At 41.1% G+C, this 25234-nt stretch overlaps 2 protein-coding genes across 2 annotated transcripts in view; one reads left to right on the forward strand and one right to left on the reverse strand.

The window, feature by feature from the left end:
- Nucleotides 1-329: 329 nt before the first annotated feature.
- nucb2a (nucleobindin 2a) lies at nucleotides 330-6992 on the reverse strand. The gene is made up of 13 exons (XM_076109864.1): nucleotides 6835-6992; nucleotides 6307-6447; nucleotides 5482-5589; nucleotides 5071-5203; nucleotides 4806-4909; nucleotides 4005-4190; nucleotides 3651-3741; nucleotides 3490-3548; nucleotides 3319-3411; nucleotides 3079-3168; nucleotides 2804-2974; nucleotides 2535-2595; nucleotides 330-2444 (listed from the first exon to the last, which is right to left on the reverse strand). The coding sequence occupies exons 1-13, from the start codon at nucleotides 6955-6957 to the stop codon at nucleotides 2218-2220; spliced, it is 1587 nt and encodes a 528-aa protein (XP_075965979.1). The 5' UTR covers nucleotides 6958-6992; the 3' UTR covers nucleotides 330-2217.
- Nucleotides 6993-11937: 4945 nt separating this feature from the next.
- Nucleotides 11938-25234, forward strand: part of plekha7b (pleckstrin homology domain containing, family A member 7b) — a 64365-nt gene continuing 51068 nt past the window's right edge. The window contains exons 1-3 of the mRNA XM_076110039.1: nucleotides 11938-12020; nucleotides 12122-12198; nucleotides 12332-12389. Coding sequence (XP_075966154.1) covers nucleotides 11938-12020; nucleotides 12122-12198; nucleotides 12332-12389 — 218 coding nt within the window. The remainder of the gene's footprint in view (nucleotides 12021-12121; nucleotides 12199-12331; nucleotides 12390-25234) is intronic.

Consider the following 25234-nt stretch of genomic DNA (forward strand, 5'->3'; position numbering starts at 1 on the left):
ATAGCATCTTTGCATTCTTGTTTGTAAGAAAACCAGACGATCCCAGTTGAAGTCTGTGTTGTGTTCACTCAAAGGCTTGTACTGCAACAGGTAAATGAAGCCTGCACATAGTAGATCATGATTTTTTAAAGATACACTAGGAATAAACTTTGTAAGAACAAACACCACTTGGAATTAAATCATACTACGTATTTCTACTTCAACAGCTAAGGTGCTGTTGCTTTATATTTTAATATATTGTATGTATGGATTATCCATACTTAACTGTTGTACATTGTTCTGTAAGAGAGCGGTAGGTCATTCCTTAAGTGATAAAATCTTACACAAACTGAACAGTCATACGTGTTTTATTATCGTGAACTGAGGTGTACAGTATTGCCAAAATTACTATTTTATCCAGCAGCAAGCAATCAGAAAACACAATCTGTATTTGGTGCAAATTATGAAGAAGTATCGTCTCTAAGGAACACTTGGGACATAGAAAACACACGACACAGCAAAATAGAAAAAATTGTATTCCACATCTGGATTCAGTAGAAAGTAAAACCACAATATGGCAGACCTGTTATCGCTGGATGCAAACGAAGCCTTGTTCAGTAAAAAGTGGCCAATAGGTAAACACCGGATTGCTATGGCCACAGTCTGCCAGCTAGAAGAAACCACAACATTACATGAAAAAAGCCACCTGGATAGCACAGCAATTACACCAAACTGCTCATTTGTGGGGGGATATGCCAATGCCATGTTTTTCTTCAAATTAGGACCAAGAATGCACATATGGTGACAAATACAATGGGAACTGAATGCAAATTCAAAAGGGTTTTCATATCATCACTTTTTGACAATCAGACAAATAAAAATCTTAAAATTAACTTAACTTATTTACCAAATCCAGCACTTGCTCCAAAAAATACTTTGAAAATTGAGATGAAAGAGACAGCAATAAAAGCCTGCAATCAGCAAAAGTGTTTAAAAATCACTGTCAACTCATGTATGAACGTACACATTTTGTGTACGTACAATAGACCCGATTTGAAATGCCAACAATACTATTAAACGTAGCAAAGCGAATGTATTATTTCAGATGTCCAACATACTGTACGTAACCTGAAACTCCTGTGTGAGCATCTGCAGGAGTTTGGGCTGTAATGAAGAAACGTGTTGAATGGAGAGATGTTTCACACCTATCTTTATTTAAAGAACCGAGCACCTTTATATATTTTTGACATCAAAGTCAGCGTAGAGCAGCTGCAGTGTGGGCAAACGTTGTGCCAGATGTCATTTTAGGCAGGGGACGCATTTTCTACAGTTGAGAAAACTCTAAAGTTCTGAAAGCAACCAGAATCAACATGAAGAGAGAAGCAGAAGTGTTGGGAAGTCTGAGCAGTCTGGCTCCATGAGGGGGTTTCTGATTGAAAGCGGCAGGTTGAGATAATAGAAATAAAACACATTTCTACAAAGAGCTGACCTGACCCTTGTAGATTATGTTTACATAATCAAAATGTCTTGAATTGAATGGTTCTGGTTAAGACATCAAGATGCTGCATACTGGTTTAAACTGCTATAGTGCCTCTTTTGCTCTTTTAAGCTCTTAAATGCTATCATAGAAAATCTTTAAAATGTCTCTTGCACTCATTTTCTAAAATCTCTGATACAGCCCAGGTACACACGCCATAAGTCACACATGTAAACTGTAAAAGATGTTTGGGGGTTTCTTGATAGTCAAGTCAGTATATCAAACTCAAAATGATCAAATTTAAATGACTTTTTTTACACCGTACCCCGTTCAGCAGCTGCACTGTACACATCTAACTTGTAGAGCCAGTAGCATTATTATCCTTGTTAGAGTTTCTGTACTTTGAACAGCAAGTAAAGAAAAACTCACCAAAATTATATTTTTGTATAATGGTATTAGCAATTGATCATTTCTAATGTAATCAAACACTCCTTGAAAGTGTAACTGCACATTTTAAGATGCACGTCCGTGGTGGGTCATTTAACTATTGTAATTCCGTTATGTAATCCAAAGGATTACAGCTATTATCAAACACTGGGATCATTCAGCAGGGATTCCTTTTGTGCTGGTCTTATTCCTCCTAACCCCTAAAGTCATGCTGGTTTACGAGGCCTAATACTCAGGAGGAACTGCTCCTCTGCACGCTGGAGTGGAAGTGCTGCCAAAGTCTGGTTGTGGAGGTTCAAGTTCTGACAGCACAGTTACGGCACGTTATGCTGGCCGTGTGCAGCTTCTTGGTGGCCCGGTGGCAGATCCTGGTGTGTCTGGGGGAGCCCTTGCTGGGCCAGGTCTTGATGTTGTTCATGGTGTTCCTGAGGTGTATGTTGTTGAACTTGGAGTGCAGGGTCATGCCCCTGCAGTTGGGCCTCTTGTTCAGGATGCAACTGGTTGTCAACGGCGTGCATCTCTGGGATAGCATTTCCTTCAACTGCAACAAAAAAGAAAGAGTTTTACATTTTCAGCGGTCAACCAGCCAAATGAAACAATCAAACAAATAAATGGTGTGATCGAAACTCACCGTGAACCTCTGGAGGGAGTTCTACGTTCTGTGTTTTCAGCCTTTCCATATGCTCAACTGCCTGTAACGAGTTTCATATAAGGTTATCTCCACAGTACTGTGTGAAATCAGGGTAATCCCAGAGTTTTTATAATAATTAACATAGCTAAAGGAAACTAAGTCAGTAAATGTTGTCACACTGAGAATCCACCTACATATGTTATGTCTCGTTCAGGTGAAACCTCTACAGAACTATATATATATTTTTAAATGAGTGTACCACTCCTTACCTGTTGCAGCTCTATTTTCTGTGCATTGAGCTGCTCCTGCTGTCTCTCCAGCTCGTCTCTCTGATTCTGGAGGTCTACAGCTTTCTGGTTGAGGTCCTCTTCCTGCTGCACAAGATGCTCCTCGAACTCCCTCATCTCCTCGTCTGTGTAAGCCTGGTTCTGCTCCAGGGTCTGAGGAGCACACAATCGACGCAATTGAATTCAGTCCTGCTTCTTTCAACAAAATGGTTTTAAGATTACATTACTGCTGATATGACGCATGTATTGTGTCTCACCTCCCAGCTGTCTGGTTCCAAGAATTCCTTTTTCTTTGTAGCGACCAGAAACTCCTCTAAAGAGACCAGTCTGTCTTTGTTAGAATCCACCTATGAGGAAGACGGCAGCAAACAGCTTTATGCAAAGAAATGAATCACATATGCTATCGTTTATTGACAGAGTTAACGCAATAGATCACGGATAAGAGGCTCTATTTAAACACGTATGCAAAAAACTGTTTCATGAAACTGTAACGGTACCTCATTCATAACATGCTCTCGCATACGTAGCCTCTCTTCCTCCATCTCCACCATATCGTCCTCTTCATTGGTGGGGTCATAGATTTTTTCGAGCTAAAACCACAGAGACCAACAGTCAGTGCAAAGACCATTCACTGAAACATTTCACATTCTTTGATGCCGTGGCTTTACCTCTTTGGTGAACAATGCCTCCAGCTCCTGTTCATCAAAAAAGCCATCTCCATTGGTATCTTCATTATTAAGGAAGAAAGAACAAATACCATTTAGTACAATACTGGTTTGGTAGCTCTGAATAAATGGAAATCATCCTTCCAGTCCAGTTAAGGTCTTACCATGCAGGTTGAAAAAGGTCTTAGGGTCAAAATCTTCAGGGTCCAAGCCATCCGCTTCCTCCCACACCTCCTTCAGTTGATTCTGGCTACCCTGCAACATGGAGGCAAAATCACATTTAAAATACAACTGGATAAATAACAACGCATTTCAACATTCTGGTAGCTGGACATGAACTCCACAGAAATCCCAAACCCACCATGTACAGTTTGCAGAAAGTGAACTCTTAAAATCTGGACTTAAAATTGCAAATACAAAAAGGGACAAAGTCACTCTTCGTTGGCTGAAACCAAACACATCGTGTCTGTGTGTGTCAGGCTGTCACCTGTTAGCGGGTGCACCTGAATCAGACTTACTGGGTGGTTGACTTTAGGGTGGTCAGCGTGCTTCTTCTTCATCTCCTCATAGTGCTCCTGCTCTTTTTGTCTGTCGTCTTCGTCCAGTGTTTTCAGGTGTTCCCGCCGGTCGTGGTCTTTCGCCATTTCATACTTCTTGAACTCCTCGTGTCTGTCTTTGTCAAAGTTTTCCAGATCTTTAGTGGCCTAAATACGTAGAGGGAAGATTACAACGGTTGGAAATCTGCCTTGATTCAATTGATCAGTTAATACAGTGCAAAGTCCTACTTCATATTTATGTGGCATTTTACATTTTTTTTATGTTGTTAGCCCATCTGGAAACTGAACAGCTTATGTATTAAACTGCATGTTACAGTATTGTTTACTGAGATTTCTCAGGCTCCAGTAATTGTCTGTTGATTCAATTCGGTATGAAAACCAACTTGTTAAGACTTTAAACGTTAAAAAAAAAGAATTGTACTAATAATGAAGAGCAGTTGCAGAGGGCAGATCAGCTTCCCATAATGACACTGCACACCTACACCTGCCGGCCTTTCCTGCATGTTGAAAATGTTTAGCTGCTAGGGTCATTCTTTTTGCCGTTACTGGTGGCTTCTAAAGAAAGTCGCTGCGTGCGGTCCTGTTTTAACTTCTCTACTGCAGCACTCTACTGTTTCAAGACACAACCTTTCTTTAAAGTGTGTACTTTCCATCTGCCCAATTACTTCCCTTAAAAAGGTCAGTGGCAGTTAGAATAAGTGAAATTGTGTGAACATGTCCCCAATTAACGTTTTTGTGGCATGGAGTAGTGATGACATTTACCGATTTAATGAGCCGATCCAGGTCATCCACTTCAAATGTGTGCGGGTTCATGTGGTTCAAGTACTCAAACTGTTTCAGCAGAGCCTGGTGGTCAACCGCTATATCTATTCAGGGAGAAATCAATGGCATTAATCAAAACATACACGGATACATATCGTTGGATTTTCCTTATCATTTATTTACCTCTAATGTACTATTAAAAAATCGTAGCATCTTACTTTAAATAGAAAGCAAAACAAAATATAAATTGTGTTGCACAACATACCATTCCCTCCTTCAAGGTCTTGCTTGGCCTTAATCAGAGTTCGGAGTCGGCTTACCTCCTGCCTCTTCAACTCATCCAGTTTGGTTCTGACATGGTGGCTGACAAAGTCCAGCTCTTTGGCCAGCTTACCTTGCTGCATTACACATGAATGCATTTGTTTTATCTTGTGTTATTTCACACATGGAGTTATAGCAGTACATGTAATAAATAGATAAATCCAACATTTCACTACAATTATTCTCTAAACTTGAAATGAATGGTGCAGTGGACCAGAAATCACATTCCTGGACAAGTAAAAGCCCATCATTTACCAGTCAGAGTAATGATTCACTAATATAGTTCACAGAGGGCAGGTGGAAACTTCCTGCCATGCTGATAAAGATCAAAATAAACAAGAGGAAAGTAGGATACCTTGATGTCTTCCATGTCTGTGTTGTGGAGCTTTTCTCTGAAATGCTGATCTTTCTCTAGAAAATCGATGACTTCCCTGAGGTAGCGGTCGTAGTGCAGTCCCGTGTCCTATAAAATGGAACAAATCAAATGTCACTTAAATGTACTGTATTACCAAGCAATCCTACAATGATCATCACTTTTCTTTGTTAATTATGTTTTAGTCTTAACACTTCTTTGAGAGTTCTGATGTACTGAAGGGCATGCGTCTGCTGACCAGCATAACAGATCCTCTGTCTAGATGTTTGATGTAGAGATTAATGTCTATATACTGTATTACTGCCTTTCTGTAAATTACCATCTGCTGCAGCTATTTTGTGGTTGAAGACCACTTACTTACTTCTCCAATAAAAATAATGCAGTCGTTTGCATTCCCACCTGAAGGCAGAATCTACACGGTATTTGTTTAAGCTCTGTTAAGTCAGAATGTCAATATTTAACATGGACAATCTCTTCCTGAGGCAGAAATCGGAGACTCCAGTCTACAACATCTGGAGCTGTTGTACTGATGAAATGGATTTGTGCGATCAGGCGTTTAGAGTAGAGTGCCCGATTGAGGTAATTTAATTGTAGCACAACGAGACATAAGGCCGTCTCTCATTTAAATGAGTCTGGGTGCTGTTATCAAGCTCTCTCGTGTTTATTGTCAATGAAGCAGCTGATAACAGCGTCATAACAGCGACATAACAGCATAGCATCACAGCTCATGCTGTAATTACTTAACAGGAATAATGATGACATAATAGGAATTATGATGTGTAGTGTGTACATCTTGTGTCTTCTTACCACACTAGCTGGGGGCTCTTCTGCTTTTTTCTCTGGCTCTTGGACTTTTGTCTTATCCATACTGATGGGCACTGCCTCTAAGCAAAGCAGCTGGACCAGCAGCAGGAGCCAGCCGGTGTGAAGGGCCCGGCTCCAACACATCTGGAAATGAGGACAATTAAAGGTTAGAAGCAGATCAGCTATGTATCACACTATTATTTAAAACTATACTGTATGTGAGGATAAACAGTCAATGTGTCCCTGGGTATACACGGGTCGTTGTATAGCCAGCGTCCTCATCTACCCTTTAAAAAAAGCTCCTGTAGCCTGCTTATGTTGCACATTTCTGGGCTGCTACTAATATCCAGCGGAAGCTATTGGTGTTAGCTTTAGCACTGCCACTGACAGATTTGGCTAATGCGATTCAAGCACCTACGCTACTCATGTATGTTTTCAGTCTGAACAGCGCAGCTGCTGTTCGGGTCACTATACGTAATGTTAAAAGCTTCACTAAATAGCGCCATAGATATGCGTCACCTCTATACTCACTTTGTTATGAATCCTGGACCTCATCTGCTCTGCTTTCCTCCCGTTGCTTCCTCTCAGCTGGGAGTTCTGTCGGCAGCTAGCTCGCTCGCCAGTCAGCAAGTTTGGTTGTTTGCGTGGTAGCATTAACCGCAGTGGTCAGTTCAAGCTTTCCGTCAAACGGACTAGCAAGTTAGGTTGCATTGAGTCGTACGTGGCGAGCGTTGACGTATGACGTATGCAATTTGAGAGAATGAAGTCAGGAACGAAACACACGTGACTCATGAAAGATAAAGCCGGTGATGCTGGATGATACTTTGTGGCTCTTTTCATGAGCAGTTTAGCCTGAGTACAGTGCAGACTATTATGTAGTACATCTGTCTTGTTTTTTATTTAATTTGTGAAAAATATAATTGCTATTAAATTGACTTAATTAACTAAGTAGGTAGAGCATACAATACGTCCACTATTATTTTACTGCACAGGTGGTGGAAAAGGCTGTTCAATTAATTAACTGAAGTTAAAATAATAATAATCACACAGTGTATAAATACTCTATTAATGTAAGTATAAGCCTTACTTTCAAAATGTTACTTCAGGAGAAGCACACAAGCAATACCAGAAAAACATTCTTGAGTTATCAAAAGTAAGTGTGCTATTATTTGTTATTAGTATTATTGTACATAATAATAGTGGATTGTTATTACTGATGCATTGATGTGTTTGCCGTATTTAGATGTTGCAGCTATAGGTGGAGCTAATTGTAACTAGATATTGCTATTTAATCAATAACTAGGCACTGCATTTATATAAGCATATAATCAAATTTCATGCATGCACGTAAAATAAGAATCTTCAGAGTAGCTTGTAGCTGTCAGATAAATGTAGTAAAGTAGAAGTACAAAGACGCAGAAAACAAAATGGAAATACTTAGGGAAAATAACTTGTAGAAAGTTGAATTACTTGAAAAACATATCCCTGGATTTACCATAAACTGTACAAGATGTCTATTTCCCAAGGTAAGATTATGGGGGGGGGGGGGGGGGGGGGGGGAGTCTTTATGTGCCGGCATCATGTGACACATCTGGAAGTTGTAATTCCACGGTTTGGCCACCACCTGAAATTTGCTTTAAAACCTGGTGCCCCTCCTCAGTGCAATTGGACGCAATGCCATTCAAAAACTTCCTTGTTCTCCAAGTTAGTTAAGTTTCCATCAATGAAAATGGCATCCCAATATATATGTGCAGAGTATTTTATGGGCAAGGATTTTTTCAGTGTACATTTTACAGTCCTTTGGCTGACTTGGATATTCAGTCGTATTCAGCCGGAGAGAGAGGCCTCTCAAGGTTGCAGCTGCAGCGGGAAAGATATAGAAAAACATCGAGACCAGCAGGGCGATTTTGATGCAGCAGGAGAAAACAGTAGAGCCGGCATATTTTCAAATTTTACTTGGTAAATTAAGGATTTATTTAGACCAAACCGGAGTTGCTGATTGTTGGAGCAGTGGGAATACTAGCCAAGATGTGTTTAGTCAGTTTTATTTAGTTTCTGTCCAGTTTGAATGAAGTTGAGTTCATTTTCTCTTCAAGAGTCATTTATCAAATAATTTGGTTATTTGTAGACATAACTTTTACTACAATCAACATTTTGACGCAACAGAGACGGAAAGTTGTTTAATGTCACTGCTTGTAACGGTATACAGCCACGTTGTGAATGATCAATTGGAATAGAAGTGTGCTGTGTGTCAGGAGGTTGGGAGGACTGTCTACTGTTCACTGAGCTGGCTCATCCTGAGCTCCTCCTGTCCACATGGCGAGGTATCCTTGGCCAAATTGCCGCTGCGGTCAGACCACCATGGCTTGCTGTCATCGCTGTGTTAATCGGCTAAACTGTAAAGCGCTTGGATAATAAAGGCGCTATGTCAGTGCAGCTATTTATCATTTATAATGGTATTGATTGGATTTGATCACTTTAACATTGATGTTATGTGCAGAATCATATACTCTACACATTATATACCATACTATACACACACGTATAACCCCCGTCCCTCCAACAGACGGTGCTATTGTTCTATATGGTCTGAGTGACATTATTCCATTATGTTCATAGCCATGTAGAATTGGAAGTCCATGATAGCTTAACTGGTCAAATGTGCTGGGAGCTACAGGATTAACGAGTGCATGATTAAAATGAACTAGAAGCTGTGGTCCTTGGTAGCTTTGCAACGGCAGTAGTTGTTCTGTTTTTTTAGTTTTATTATAAGCATTAAAAATAACAGATTTTAAAAAAAGATTCAAACTGTGTTCAAATTAGATTCCATAATAACCTTTCCCTCTTCTTTCAACGGCTTCTTGGACCCGCTTGGATAGAAGCCACATTTGTTGCCCAGGTGCTTTGTGCTGGAACTTTATCTGCTAGAATTAATCCCCCATAAGACTATTTACGAGCCTTGTGATGTACCACAGGACAATGAATGTAATTTTTATCTGAATTGCTTGGCTTATGAGTAAATATAACCTATATCCCTGCCCTGTAGATGTCAGTGTAATAGCTCAATGTGCTGGAAGGCAATTAATCATTGTCAGGGATCATAACTAACATAGAAAGTGAAAGAAAGCTAGAGCAGATGGTATAGATCAGCACTTCTTTTTAATCCACAACTATACAATGATTAAATGTGCCGCATAATGAAGAGGAGACTACTGTCTAAATATGCCCCTACACGATGTGTAGTTAATAATTCAGGGACTTTGAGTATCCTGCACACACTCATTTATATCCCTTATCCTGCTGAGATTAAGGGATCATTTGAAAAAAATGCATTTGTCAAAAAAAGATGTTATTGATTTCCTATGTGGGCATCTGCCAGATAGATTAGGACTCAAACTACTCTGATCTGGAGAGCTGAAAGTCAGAAAAGAACAAGAGAATCTTTATTACATTTCCTGCTCAGCACCTTTAGTAAGCTGTGATTCAGCGGGAGGAGGCTCTCTGAGGAGAAGACAATAACATTGAGTCACCTTGCTGCATTGTGAGCCTCTGGCAGCCGAGAAACGGGAATCAGCAGCAGCAGCAGCAGCAGAGACCGTGCTGCAGAGCTGCACTGGACTGCGCATCAACTATGTGTGCATTTGTGTATGAATTAGAATGTATACGTGTGTGTGTGTGTGTGTGTGTGTGTGTGTGTGTGTGTGTGTGTGTGTAATGGGGATGATGATAAATCATAGCAAGGTCAAATACCAGCCATTGAGTGGGGTTAGCGGATGATTACACTGCAGTATGGATGATGATCCAGCGACTCTGTGCTTCATTTTGCAGACTGGTTGAAGACTACACAAAAAGTTACATCAGAACAGCATTAATCAATAATACAGTTGTATTATTGATTAATGCTGACAGTATTCATGCTTGTTGCAGATCGCTCACTGCTTGACCTTCCAATTCAGAACACTGATTGACAAAAATGCATCATAGTTTCTTCTTCAGATCTGTTTCAATTGGGTGGTGCTGTTCTCATTTTGTGAACAATGTGGTACAGAATTGTTATAACTAACACATTAGGGTTTTTCCCTTTAAGGTTAAAACGTAGAACAGAACACATGAGTGTGAAATTAAAAGGAAAAAAATCTAAAAATCAAATTTATTTGATAATTCATTTCTTATGATGTGCGCTACGAACAGAGACCCCATTTGTAAGGTTAGAACCATATTATAGCAGGGAAAATCATTTTGTTCTTTGACTTCTCTCTCAGGCAGAAAAAAACTAGAAGGTTCACAGTGAATTGGTTTCTAAACAGCAGCTGCACTATCATTTTTTTCATTGTTGTTTTTTTGAGAGAGGAAACGTTTTATCTCTCGCTGTCTTTGAAGAACAAGTGCCTTAAACCACTGGAGAATGTTTCAACAAAGCATCCCCAAAAGGGAATCACGGATCAAATATTTATAATGTTGACAGATGCACGGCTCACTGATGTGCACCCCATACAGTATCATTTCCTTTCACAAAGGGCACATGAAGATTACTGTCATCTAGATTCTACACCACACAAGAAACACAAGGGGAAGGCACTTTTGCACGTCTTTCTATGATTTCTTGACAAGTTTATTGGGATACATTTTCCTTTCCCCCAGTTTGAGCACGTTATGTTGCATCATATTAATGATAACGCAGTTATATAAGAGAGCATGATGAAGTGAAACCTTGCTGCTTGTCTGTTGATGCTCAGCAAAAAATAACTCCTGTGCCAACATGACTTTGAACATTGCCTGTCCTCACGCAGTGCAATTTATGGGCAGCATTGGTAAGTTGGGCAGGTCTGTTTGATGCAGCGTAAGCATTATTGTAATGTGTCATGGTCAGGAAGGCTCTCTGTCCTCAAAGCGTGACTGCGGTGAAGGTGGTGTGAGGCTGACAAACTTTATCTAAAGCTAAAGTATATCCACGCATGGAAGCTTTAGATAAAGTTTGTATGCGTGGCTATACATTCATTCAGTCATGCGGGCATTCTCCGCCATATCTATGTACACAAACAAACAGAAACAAACAGACACACACACAGTGTCCATCTCTTTCTTGTCTTCATGCAGTTCTACAGTGACCATGCACACATAGGGTTTATATTGATCTATATATGGTATAAATATACATTCAGTTGAAGTGTCTACATGTAGCCTACTGACTTTTATTAAAACTAACCAGCTACAGTAAAGGACTTAGCTTAGGCAGTCCTGTGAGCCAAACAGCATTGTCCTGAAATGTCCCAGTCATAAATTCCAGCTTTGACCCAGTGCACTTGTAGCACACCGTGGGGGCTACACCCTGCTTCCCTCCGCAGTGGGCTTCCCTTCTTATTTGGAGAGCTTTGTTTTAACTATCTAACGTTACCAGGCTGCTTACTTGTGGGAACTGGTGAAAAAACAGAGTCGTGAAAGGTGGTCTGTTGACGGGTTTGTTATTCTTCCCCTTTAAAAAAAAACTATGCAGCCCTAGCGGTGGTTTTATCTTGGCTCTCTGGAAAAGTCTGCGGAGAGGGAAGAGAGGGAGAGAGTGAGAGAGGGAGAGAGTGAGAGAGAGAGAGAGAGAGAGAGAGAGGGGGGCACAAGCCGAGCCGGAGAGGAGAGATCATGGCGGCACCTCTCGGGCGGGACACCCTACCTGACCACTGGTCGTATGGAGTTTGTAGAGACGGCCGGGTCTTCTTTATTAAGTGAGCGGGTTGAACTATTTATCGCTTCGTACTTTACGAGGCATTATTAAAATGTTTTGTTGTCCTATTATCGCACAGTAACAGGTGTCTCTTTCTTGCAGTGATAAAACTCATAGCACTACTTGGCTACATCCGCGCACGGGCGAACCTGTTAACTCGGGGCACATGATACGGTCAGGTACGCGACTAAACTATCTGATTTGTTGGATACCAAGGACATTTTTTTCCCCTTTTTTTTTTTTTTTTTTGCTGCAATGTGTCTTCTGTCTGTGGCGGGTCGTTCAGTGTGTTTTTTTTTGTTCGTGTTATAGATTTGCCAAGAGGATGGGAAGAGGGCTTCACGGACGAAGGAGCCAGCTACTTCATCAAGTGAGCCTTGTTTCGTTGTTTGACCGAGCAGCATTTGATCATAAGCTGCGTGTTTCCTTTCAAAGAGCTGTGTGTGTGTGTGTGTGTGTGTGTGTGTGTGTGTGTGTGTGAAATATGCCTTTCTGTTCCACTCCTTTCCTTCCTGCCACTGTGCAGCTCTGGCACGTTTTGGTAACATGATTGAGTTCAACTTAAAAGGCTGTGCTGTTAACGCAATATTTTGTGTCTAAAAACACATGTATGCAGCACGCGGGCCACATGACAAATGACACAGAAACACATCAGCATATGGATTAACACACCGGGGGTCCCGTCGGAGAGGGGAGAGCAATTATCTCTGCCTGCATTGTTAATGGAAAGTGGTAGTGCCTGGACAGGAAGAAGGTTATTAAAATTCTCCTCACATCCTCCATGCAGGACCTCTACTCTCTCCATTAGATAGGTGTACAGCCCCAGTGTGTGTGTGTGTGTGTGTGTGTGTGGGATAGAGAGACTGTAAGGGTTGCAGGAGAGGGGTGTGACCATGTGGTGACAGAGATGTATGGCATGATTGCATTATTGAAGCAGAGAGGACAGGATTTACAAAGTCACAGGCCGCAGCGTGAAGTTTCTTTTTGTGTGTGTGTGTGTGTGTGTGTGTGTGTGTGTCAGATTTTCACATGTCCTTCACAAATTCAAAATTGCCGGATTCAGGTTTGAAAATCATCGAAAGGCTACCACACCATCACTGCCACATCGGCACATCTGTTATGTCAAAATTACATTTGTATTTAATTTCCATCTGCAGTGTTTTCTACGCCGTAAATGTTTGCAAGGATCCTGGTCCGTGCAGATCAGATGGTTACAGTGAGAGAAACCAGGACGCAAAACCAGCAAATCATGCTGAAAGCGATCAGATAACTCAGGCTAACGACCACAGACAGAAAGCCTACTGTAAAACAAAGTGGCGACAAATTCTTCTTCAGAGCTGGATCATTGTGAATCGCAATGACTCCTCCCACCGCAGCTTGTTTAAGGTTTTGTAGTTCTACGAGCCGTCGTCCTGTCATGGGCCCTTTTAGTTTGCCCCATTTGTTCCAGACAGAGGGGCAGTATGGGAAGCTTTTATGTCCCCAGAGCTGCAGTCTTTCTCAGGGGGGATAGTTAGTTACTAATAACAGGTCGTTGCTCAGCAGATACCAGTTTGCAGCACTGACACAACATTTCGAAAACTTTTTGTCATTTTGCTACAATGAGTATAAAAACTGTGCAATGGAAGAGATACTATAATAGTTGGTGCATTCAATAGCCACTTCGAAAGACATTCTGGCATCCAAAGAGGTTGGCTTTGAAAAAACAGTTACTAACTAACAGATTTGTTGTTGTTGACACTTCTAGGCTGTTGTGTGTCGAATAAAGGTCGGTTTGTGTTTTTCTCTCGTTCACTCGCTTTTCCTCTGTAAGAAGCGAGAACAACACAACAGTGAAGTTGTGTGATGTATGATAGCCTAAACGTTATATTCTATGACATCAGTTGACTAATTGTTTCCCAGTTGGCTTGGTGGAAGCCGGGTCCTGTTTTGTTTTTTGGGAGTCAAACAGTGGACAGGAACACGCCAAGACTGTTCTCTTCAGCGTAACTTGAGCACAGTTGATATCTTTCTCTGTTCGCTTGGTGCATGAAAGAAAGTCAAATCATTGTGTGTTTGCCCGAGTAGGTAAAACTACAACTATCTTCATTTATGATATTTTTGTATATTGAAAAATTGCTATACAGAGATATCTTGATTCACAATTATCAGCTCATTCACTAGGTGAATCTTACCAAAAGCTGATGAATACATGAGAATAAACAGTACACATTTGTTCTTTGAATGTAGGGTTATATGTATATTATATATGTGTGTGTGTATGTGTATAATATATATATATATATATTATATACGTACACGTATACACGTATACGTATACACGTACACATACATATACATATACACACGTATACATACGTATACACATATACATACGTACACATACATATACTTTGGCTATGAAGTACCGTATCAATGTTTAATGTTCATAAGTACATTGACTTTAAAGAAACAGCTGATGGGTGCAGAGCTTGTAATGCAACTTTTCCATTACAACTCAACAGGGACTTCTGTTATTGTTTTCTGGTGGAGTACTGTCATCTTCTCATTACAAAGAAGTTCATCTCTGGTGTTTTATTTACTCTATTGCAGACCTGGATGATAACAGGTGTGTCTACAGGGTAATTACAGGTATTGCTGCTTGTGTTAATCTTGTCTTAACCTGGCAGCACTCAGCTATCTATGCTTTACGAGTGGATACACAGGCCCAGTTCATTTGTTACTACTTTGGTCTTAAAACAATTTTTCTCTCCAGGAATATGTTAACAGCTTGGGTGCAAAATATGCTTTGATGAAGATGGCTCCAGCTCAATGGGATTATTCCTGACATCACATAAAAAAAAATGGAAAGAGATTGGACAACTTGGACTGTGGCCCTATTTCAGACCATTAAAATCATCTCAAGGCTTTTAACTGGCTTCAACTCAGCATTTTAAAATTCCCATTCATCCTACAGGGACATCCCCCATTAGCATTCAGTTTAGGTGAGTTTGTTTTTTTGCTCCAGGGTGCAAATCATGGTTCTTTATGTCTGATGAAATTTCATCTCAGACTCGTATAATTTTCTTGTCTTTTTAAGAAAACTCTCTTGACTTGATTTTTTAGCACAAAGCAAGCCGGATCTTTTAATATAAACCACTGCTCTCCATCCCACTTCTCCTCTCTAGCTGAGGCAAACGGCAAACAACTCAAGCAGGACTGAAGTCCACATGGTGCTGCCGTAGATGTGGTTGTGTGTTGACGGTGGACTTTAGCTAAGATGGAGTACAAAGGAGGGATTGTTCAGACACTGCCGCTGGGGCAAAACTCACATTTATTTACACCTCGCTGTCGGCCAGCCTGCAGACCTGAACTCTCTGATTAATGGTTGATGTTATGTTTGTTGTTATGTGTCAAAGTGTAAGGCTCTCAACTCCAACTGAAGAATGATTTATGATCAATATAGTTTAGCTTACATTACTTTTAATACACCAACATTAACAAATGCATAGATACAAATTCTGAGATTGGAGCGGAAGATGCTCAAAACTAATGGACGAGGTCTGTCGCCATCTGAAACAGATTGAAGTAGAGCGTCTCTGGCTGTCATACTTCTGGCAAATCTCCAAGGAAGAGTGACCCAAATTGGAAATCGTCTTCCGACATCATCCCGTTCTCTGAAGATAATATGGCACAGATGAAACAGGAAACAGGTCTGTGTGTTGAGGTACATTTGTGTGATAGAATCAATTCATGTCAGGAATTTGACAGCAAAAGAAGGCTTAAAAAATGAGGTGCGACAATGAGATGCTTATTGCATAATTAAGTACATCAGAGCTAAGTAAAGCTTCCTTTTCATGTTTTAATAGAAGGAGGCTTCAGCTGTCATGAACCTTAATACGTCTCTCACATGGTTGAAGCTGGGGAAAGTTCAGTTAGATTTACTCTCCACCACATCTCTGGCACTCACTGAGGAAATGTGCAATTCTATAGCTCCCTGAGGGAAAATTGACCCCACTGAGGTACAATGGTGTCCTGTTGAGGACACAGTCCACATTGTTGAGTGGACTTACAATGCTGTGGACGGGAAGTCCAGGAAGAAGTGTGTGATGTAAAACTCGCACCAAAAAAAACTTCACTTACTCGTCGGGTGCGATAACCCCATCAATATTTCATAGTGTTTACCTTCCCATTCTCCTGCTGCTTGTTATGTTTATATGTTGCGCTTGCATTTTTTAACTAGCTGACTATTTCAGGATAGTATGAGTTAATTAGCCATGTGATGGTTTGGGAGTTTTAAAGCAGGGCATTTTAATAGGGGATAAAAAAGAAGTTTAGTATCCCTACACGCCCTTATCTTTAGGCTGTTTAATGAGGCTTTCTTTTTCCGCGACATGGCGAATTCATACCTCATCGCTGAATTCATGGAAGAACAATTACGCCTACGGTCCTTCAAATGACCTTTGCCCTTGCATATTGTAGATTATTTTAACATGGAAGATATTTGTGTGTAATTTTAGGGTAACCATTGTTGCTCTGTCAAGAAAAATAAATGCATGCCAGAATTCCTGGAATACTAAAAATGTATTTAACTCGAGCTATTTGGGAATATTGTGTCTCTTTCTAGAACTATCTAAACTTTGACACTGGATATGACTTTTTAAACTTTTAAAGTGAGGTAAAACTTCTGATGTGTTTCTTTGTGCAGGGTGAGACAACAGACCACAGTGGATTTAGGATATGAGCTTTAAAGTGTTTTCCCGACTGGTCCTCCTTTGAGCTCAGACAGGAAGACAATCCAGTTAGTCTTTTTTTCTTTCTCAGAGAGGCAAAGAACCCCTTTTAGAAATGGTCAATTCTCAGATAAACACTCTTCAAACGTCATCTTTCATCACTGACATTAGCCAGACTTCCATTGGTTGTTGTAGATGAGACCGATTTGCTAAGTAACCTCATGTTTGCACAAAGGACCGTGCATGTAAAAGGACATTGTTTTGAAATCTTTGTCGGGCACCATGGGAAGTATTGAAAGATTAAAAAACACATCACAGAATACCAATCAGACAGAGCTAGAGGGATGGGTGCAGATGCTTTTGTTTCAGCAGGGCTGAGGTGAGGGTGACAGGAACAATGAGGCAGCTGTTCATCTTCACTGATGGCTTACTCAGGAAGAACAGAGAAATTGGTATCGATAAATCTATTGTGCTATCCGAGTGTGCCCATGTACGTATGTTACAGACAAGAAGGTGTGGATGAAACTGGGGATGTCTTTTTCTCACAGATGTTTCAGGTAATAAGATCGCATAACGCCAACAGCTTTCCTACTGTATGCGTGCTCCAGTGAGCAAATATGAACTGCATATTTATTCAGTGCAGGTCTGCCCTCATACTTGCTCATGCGTTGGCCCTCCTTGAAGACTGTGTTGCATTTGCCGTACAACCCCAAGTCCAAAGCTGTGCCAGCTGTGCTTTTTGAACTGACTACTACAGCGATCCTGAGTGCTGTAGGAACCACATTTCTTGAAGCGGTGTCTTCAGACTCTTTCAGTGTAGTTTATGCACCGTTTCCAGGGTAGTTTAGCAAGGAAAGATGTTGACACCAAGTCGTCAAAGGAGCTACAGCTGTGTATTTTTCTTTCTGGGCACATCCTGGCTTTACCGAATCTGCTCTTTGGCTGTCAAATATGCATTATACTGCTTTGTATTCTTCGAAGAGCTTTTTTTCGTCTGACGGGTTTTCACAGGATCAGCACACGCATGTTAACATTCAAGTTAACAACCAAGCTACATTATGATTTTATTCTTTGTGTATTTACTTAAACAACTTATGCACTTCAGCCCAATAAACTAAGACGTATATCATTTTGCCCTCAAGTAAGTTATGATATATACATTATAGACTAACACTGTCTTAGATATGAATCACTTCTGCAGACTCTTGAGTGTGAGCTTGCATGTGAACTCAGTTCAGTCTCTCCCTTTCTCTTCCTTCCCTCAAGCTGTTTGTTGAGACAGTGACCTTCAGCTGGAAATAGATACTCTGAAATGTTGGTGTCATTCTTTGACAGGCAAAATCCTGATAGATCATATGAGCCTTATCTTTGAGAAGAGCACTGAAAAGCACTCCAATCGCACCACGATGCAGGAAATGCTTTGTCAAGTTTGACTTCCTCCCTTTATGCTTTTAAGTGACTGCTGGTTGGAGAGTGTAGTCAAAGGGGTTCATTCTCATTTGCATTATTCAATGAATGAACAATCATCATCATCATGCATTTAACTGTACTTGCTGATCAAATTAGAAAATGATCTCACGACCGATCAGCTGAAAACATATATGGCCCGTGGTTGTTCTTATTGCAGCATCAAAGTTCTAGTTTTTGATGAAGTAGCAGCTTCTTAGGTCACGCTGTCTCATTTTGATTTAACTCCCAGTTTGTTCCCACCATTGCACCACGTGTGCCTTGCAAGGAATGTAATGCTGAATGAACAGGCTAAATGTATTTCAAGGTCAATAGAATAGCAACCTGATGTACTTCTCTTTTTTCCAATTTTTGCACCAGTAAAAAAAAAAATTGTTCCCAAAATATTGTCATTATTATTATCATTTTTTTTACAGAAGAAAGTGATTGTTCGAGTGAGTAGAGAATGATATTTGTCTCTCTCTCTCTTTCACACACCCTACAGACTACGTGGAACATAAACAGCTCATTTCCAGATAACAAACGCGCATAGACACACAACCTCGCAATGAAGCACGAAGCATTTATCCTGTGAAGATGACAACAGCGCAGATGCAGGGATGCTGAAAGTAAAAGATTTGCATTCACGGCCAAGGAATTGCAAATGGGATGTTGGTGAGGTAGCGAGTCCTCTCACTCTTGTATGGTGATTTATGTTGACCATTCGTCATTATCAGTAGATCCTGGTATCCTGTTTAAATCGTGTCCAGCTATTATGCTTGTGCATCTATCTTCTCTCCGTGCTTGGGAGGCAACCTGAGCAGCGAGGCCCCATCGTTTTATAAACAGAGCAGCGTTGTCAAAATCCTGCCATTTTGTGACTTATTACGAGACTTGTGACCGCTAAACAATACATACTGTATAGATCTGTCGGTGCATACAAATAGAGTCAGGGGATGAAGCAGCGGACTGAATAATGACGATGAAAACAAAGGTTAGATTGAGAGTCTGGTACAGTGGCCGTTTGTGCTGCGGAACACAAAGAAAGCTTTCCATCGGGCCTTGTTTGCACTTGCAATATTTAACCGACGAACCTGCAATGAATGAATACATTAAGAGCTGCGGGCCTGAGGTGTCCTCTGTGGGATGATACGTTATCTAGAATGACACATTTACTGTCCAGACGGCTTGGGCTGGTTGACCAGTCAGAGCTGGAGCAGGAGTCGGAGCAGAAACAGGGCAGGGGAGATGCCCGAGTCGGGATGGGGACCTGCTGCTGCAGCTGCCTGCCCCTTGGCCGGGGGACTGACTTGGCTGATCAGGAAACAGAGGTGGTTGCTGATCTGCAGCCCTCCAGTTTGGAGGAGGAGAGGGAGATTGAGACAAGGTAATGCAGGTTTAACTTTTGTCTTTTGCTTTGTGTAAAATAAACGTTTTTTTCACACACAAACGCTGCTACAATCTATCTGTAACATGCTGTGATAATGTGCAGCAGAGGTAAATGGAAACTTATATAGGAAAAACTCAACTTTCTTCCTCTTTTTTTTGTATCACCCTTTTCATATTGTTGAAGAAGGAAGCTCTGCACCTGAGTGAATTCAGCTGCCCGTCTGGAGTAAAGAAAGAGTTCGTATCCCCTCCCTCTGATTGAATTCAGATGACAGATCTTTCTGCCGCATTCTGTCAGAGCCTGAGTGTGACTTGAGCCACTGCAGAGAGAAGCAGGTCCCACGCTGTTCTCACCTCGCCAGATGTGTGTGAAGAGAAGTGATTAGTGAGCAGCCACAAAGGTGGAAGATGAATGTCGTGCCAAAAAGAGAAAGCCTTTCTCAGACCGCACAATTTTCATGAATTACTGATTTTTATTTTGTAAAAAGGATTCTTTGATGTAAACATGATGTCCAATAAAATATATAATGTAAATGTGAGAAGCTCACACCACCCGTAGGACATCTTTTACAAAATAGTGTAATGCCATTGATTTTCAGCAAGCATAGAACATTTGCATTTAGATAGAAACGGCTAAGATTCAGTGAACGTATCCATTCGTATCCAGTTACGCCAATCAAGTTAAGATACTGCATGCAAAGTGTTTCACTTAGTTCTACAATCAAAACTGTCACATACATGCTACACATAGAACTGAATCTGTGAAACTTCTTATATCTGAATTATTGTTTTATAGTAGTTTAATAACGGCAGTTGTCAATGTTTTTTTTAATATTTGCAATGAATCAAATTAATCGATTTTTGTTAAGAAAGGTGTCACTCGTAGTAACAAACCAACACAGAATATCATGTCAACTCTGCAATCTCCTCAGCTCTAAAGGCAGAGAGACAAAGTTAGCGATTAGTTGGTGAACATAGTGGGACACTGAGCCGTCAAAGAGAAGAGCATTTCTCTCAGGAGAGCTATGAATAGAGTGGATATTGGAGTTAAATTCACCGGATGGCCAGAAACACGTCTCTAAAGGACTGCTAATGTTTTTCCACATCTGCTGGAATTTCTAGATAGGCAACTGTTTGCTAACAAGGTCAATACAACAACTTTATACGGTGATGATAATGTCAATAATGTCAATTTTTCCAGCTTGTTATTGTCTAAATAATTACCAGACGCGACAGTATTGTCTTCACCTGGTGAGTCTGTGTGTGTGTGTGTGTCCTGTAGAGAAACACCTGCTGTAGAAGGAACTACCACAGAAGCGTTTTTGAGTGCCTGGCCAGGTGTTTATTTCTATCTGTCTGTGGACAGATTTTGTCACTGTGGTGGCATCGCAGCTGTGCAAGATGCAGTCATGAAACTTAGCAGATGTGTAGTGGAAATCGTAAGGAAGGCTGATTTCCAAGATGGGTGGGGTCCGAGCAAAGGCGTCGGAAGTATGGGGGTAGGAAGCAAGGAAGGGGCCATTGGCACTGAACGGATTTTGTGTCGTGGCTGGTGTAAAGATGGTCTTTAAGCTGTTCAATTAGAATATGACATATTGGCATCAACACTGCATTTTAACAGTGTTTACATGCACACAAAAAACTAGATTATTAACTCACAGGAAGTCTGAGAACAATTAGACTTGCTAAATACAAGATGACCTTGAACCTAACTGAATCTTGTGCCTAACGGTCTTGTTTGAAAGTTCATTATATTTCTTGGGAGCATTCTCCGATGTACCCACAGCAATGTTTCACCTTGAAGATCTGTACAGATTTGTCTGCTTAATCTGACATTTACTTACTGATCATAGGATTTGTAGCGATAAAGGTGCTCTGCAGTGTTTTACTCCATACATATTGCTTCAGTTATATTATCTGAAGTCTGAATAACCTAACACTTCAATAAGCTTATGTTCAGCGGTAGATTGAGTGCATGCGCTCTGAAAAATGTTTCTCCTTGTGGATTACTTGATTGAAAAATTGCTGTTCCCATTACTGGAATATTGAGTGCGGAAAAAGATAGATGAACAGGCCCGTCTGGCTATTGCTACAGAAAGCAGATCTGGTGGTTCGGGCAATTTCACTCACTGCAGCATTTATTGAACACATTGACCCACACAGCTGTGTGAGTCCTCACAAAGCTGTCCAATTTAATTTGCTGTAGTGCAGAGATGCAAGGCTAATTCTTTATTCGTGATCTGATTGATTCTCCTTCTTACTTTTCGAAATCTTCTTTGGGATTTTGATGATTTAAGATAACTTTGATTAGTCTTCATCTCCAACCAGCCACTCTCTGTTATTTGTTGAGTGAGGTGAGGCTTGGATGAGCAGCAAAGATAGAGCTGATTTTGATAGATTTCTTTACATTACGAAGTTTTCAAATCCCTGTGAGTCCTGTTTGACTCAGTGATGATGCATGCCCTTATCTGTCAGTGAAGCATCGAGAGCGGGTGGAGCATGTGCATGTGTTTCTGTAGGGAGCCACTAGATATTGCTGTTGAGTCTTTGTCTGTTTGACAGTTTGATGCAGTTTTACATTTGCATCTGTTTTATTTCATCTACTGTTAAAACAGGCCTTTCTTACTGTGCTAGCTTGTGTCTGCTTAATGTAATGTAATACTTACTTGACAATATTTCCTGCATTTCTGAGTGATTTTGGATGTCACTACATGTGATTTACACAAATTGCTGGATTGATGGCTTTCTGATTTGCTAACACAACAGACTGCAGGGTTATTGTCAGAGCTTCATTTTGTTATACAACAGCCAGGAAACAGTGGAAGCAGGTGATTGTGAGGTATGAATGCTGACCTGGCTGTCCATCATACACACATTGACTCAAACCACCCTTGTTTGGCCCTCTGCTCTTATCTATATGTCTGTCTGTGGATTATTGAGCCGGCCACTCAGCTATAGTCTCCCCTCCGTCCTCTCTCCCGGACTGATGGGGATGTGATCTGATAAAGAGGACTCGGGGTGAGACTGAAGGCTCTGGTTGCAGTCAGAGACCAAGGTCAGCTATTTACATTGACTGGACAACACAGTCCGGTTCCTCTTCTTCTTCTTTTTCTGGGGGGTTGAACAATGGAGTGTTATCATTTTATGCTTCCCTGGAGAGGCTAAGTAGAGCTATGCACTGTAAGTTCTGGCAGTGTAACTGAGTGATCCAGGGTAGAGAGAGAGAGAGAGAGAGAGGGCTGAAACAGCAGTTATCCTCCTTTCTGCACTCTTTGTGCCTGTTCTAGCACACCCACCTAGCATTGTGCACACAAGGTAACACAGGCTCAGTTAGCATACGCTAAGAGAACAGACAGGCACTCTCCTTATTGGTCGTCTTCGAGGTCAGGACAGTTTTGAATTGGACTTACTTCTCCACATCTGATCCCTAACGGGTGAGTAGCAATGTAGCGACATGTGAGATTGAGTGGACTCCGTAGCTGTCAGACTCATACTGGGAGTGTGCTATAGAGTAAGACAAGGGGGATTAATCTACTGTACATGTATATGTATTTATATATTTCAGTTGTGGTCATACGGTTTATTGAGGGTTATGCTATTGGCTGTGGGCAATGGTGGAGGAAGTAGAGAGACATTTTACTGCAGTAAAGTCAAAGACCTGCATTCAAAATATTATATAAGTAAAAGTAGGTGAGTGTTATTAGCAAACATATACGTGACATACTCATCGTGACCTCTTCCCTCTCCTTGTTATAGTATTGTATACATGTAATTGGATTATTACTGCATTATTATTGTACTGTATGGGTAGTTCAATCTATAACAATGCATCGTACTTCGTAAACTAATCACATTTTGTTGGTACAACCTAAATCTGCAAGGTAACTAGCCACTACAGAATATCTGTCCAATAAGTATGATGTGAGTAAAAAAGTAAACTATTCCCTGAATTGTGTAGAAGTATGAAGAAGAAGAATTTAAACGCTCAAGTGAAGTGCGAGTAACTTAAAGTTGTAATTGTGAACAGTACTTGAGTATATGTGCTTGTTACTTTCCACCACTGACTGAGGGTAGGTGTTGGTTATTATTTATGTCGTAATCATGCTTAGATCATTCTTTTAGTATTGCAAAACATTCCCCTTTAGGTCTTTTTAATGTAATAACTTACATTATGTTTTCTTTCAAACCCTTATTTCATTAGACAATTAGTAACGATGTGCAGCTTTTCTCACTGCAGACACTTTGGATGCATGGTTTTCCAGTCTGTGGCTGTTTTACATTTGAATGGTGTGCAATTTGCAGTTCTTCCATGCAGTCAATCTAGCGCACTGGTATCATCTCCACAGCGTTGAAGTGGTCTTCACTTGCTAACGAGATGTGAAGGAGACTGGAGATGGATGAGAAAGAGCAACAGAGGGTGAAACTCAGGGGATAAGGGCAACAGCAGCTGGATGCATTTACCTGCATGTTAGTGTGTGTAGGTAGGCTAGCCAGTTTAATCTGTGAGATGACTTCCTGAGTCCTTGCTGGTGCAGAACACATTTTTCACCTGCCTCCCCCCCGTCTCTATTAGCTGATAGAAAGCATTTGCAGCATGGCATAGTCATCAGTCTCTTCGGCTGTTAGGTCATTGCCAAGTCTTCACTTCCGTTTCTCATGCCATGAATTATATCTCCCCGTCTCACACTCTGCCTCCTTCATCTGATCTGGCTGTTGTTACAGCATTTCCTGTTCAAGCCACTGACAGTAATCCTGTGTAGTAAAATGAGTTGAGAAGTTGCTGATGTTAGACACTGTCGATATTCTATGAGGACACTCATGGGGGCATACCATCCTTAATTTCCCGTTTGTACGCAATTGTACCAAAAGAAGATTTCTTGCTGCAAAGATCAGAACGTAGTATATACTTTATGCAGTTATCTATTGTAACGTAACGGGAAAGTTGCAACACACTTTCTCTCACTTTCACTCAATCACCCCCTCATCTCTTTCCCTTTTTTCCTTACTCGACTACTGTAATTGCTCCTTCTCCCTCCTCATTCCTCTCTTCTTGCTCGCTGTGCATGCTGTGTATTTCCTGCCCGACTGCAGAGGGAATGGAGCAGAGAGGGCGTCCAGTTCAGGCAAACGCTCTGACGGCAGCGCTCCGCTGAGGAACGCATATATTAGAAGAGAGCCGAGGAGAGGTGAGGAGAGAAAGAGCAGCACTACAGGGAGGGAATGTGAGCGAAGAGAATATGATTATACGGGTTATGGCTAATGCTTTGTACCTGTGGTTTTACTTTGTGCTCTGAGGACCTCTTACATGTGTTGGTGAGGTTGGCTGGCTTTAATAATACCCATCACATGCCTAATGCTCTCGGAGACAGGGGACAGTTCAGCGATTCCGCGTATTTTTAGCTCCACCTCAGCAGCCCAACACAGGAGAAGCGGGAAAAAGGAGGTTTTGAATGAATCGACGCCGCGGTGCACAGCAGAAGACGTCAGCAACAGCAGCACTACCAGCTGAGAGGAGTACACACGCGCACACACACACACACACACACACACACACACACACACACACACACACACAGGCACCACTGAGAGGAGCAGAGCAGAGCGCAGCAAATCACAGACCTGCAGCTAACATGTTGGGCCAACCAGGACAGGCAACCTTACACGTCCC

Source organism: Anarhichas minor, unplaced genomic scaffold (assembly GCF_050575085.1).
Source record: "Anarhichas minor isolate MPS153535 unplaced genomic scaffold, ASM5057508v1 ptg000042l, whole genome shotgun sequence".
Classification (NCBI taxonomy): domain Eukaryota; kingdom Metazoa; phylum Chordata; class Actinopteri; order Perciformes; family Anarhichadidae; genus Anarhichas; species Anarhichas minor.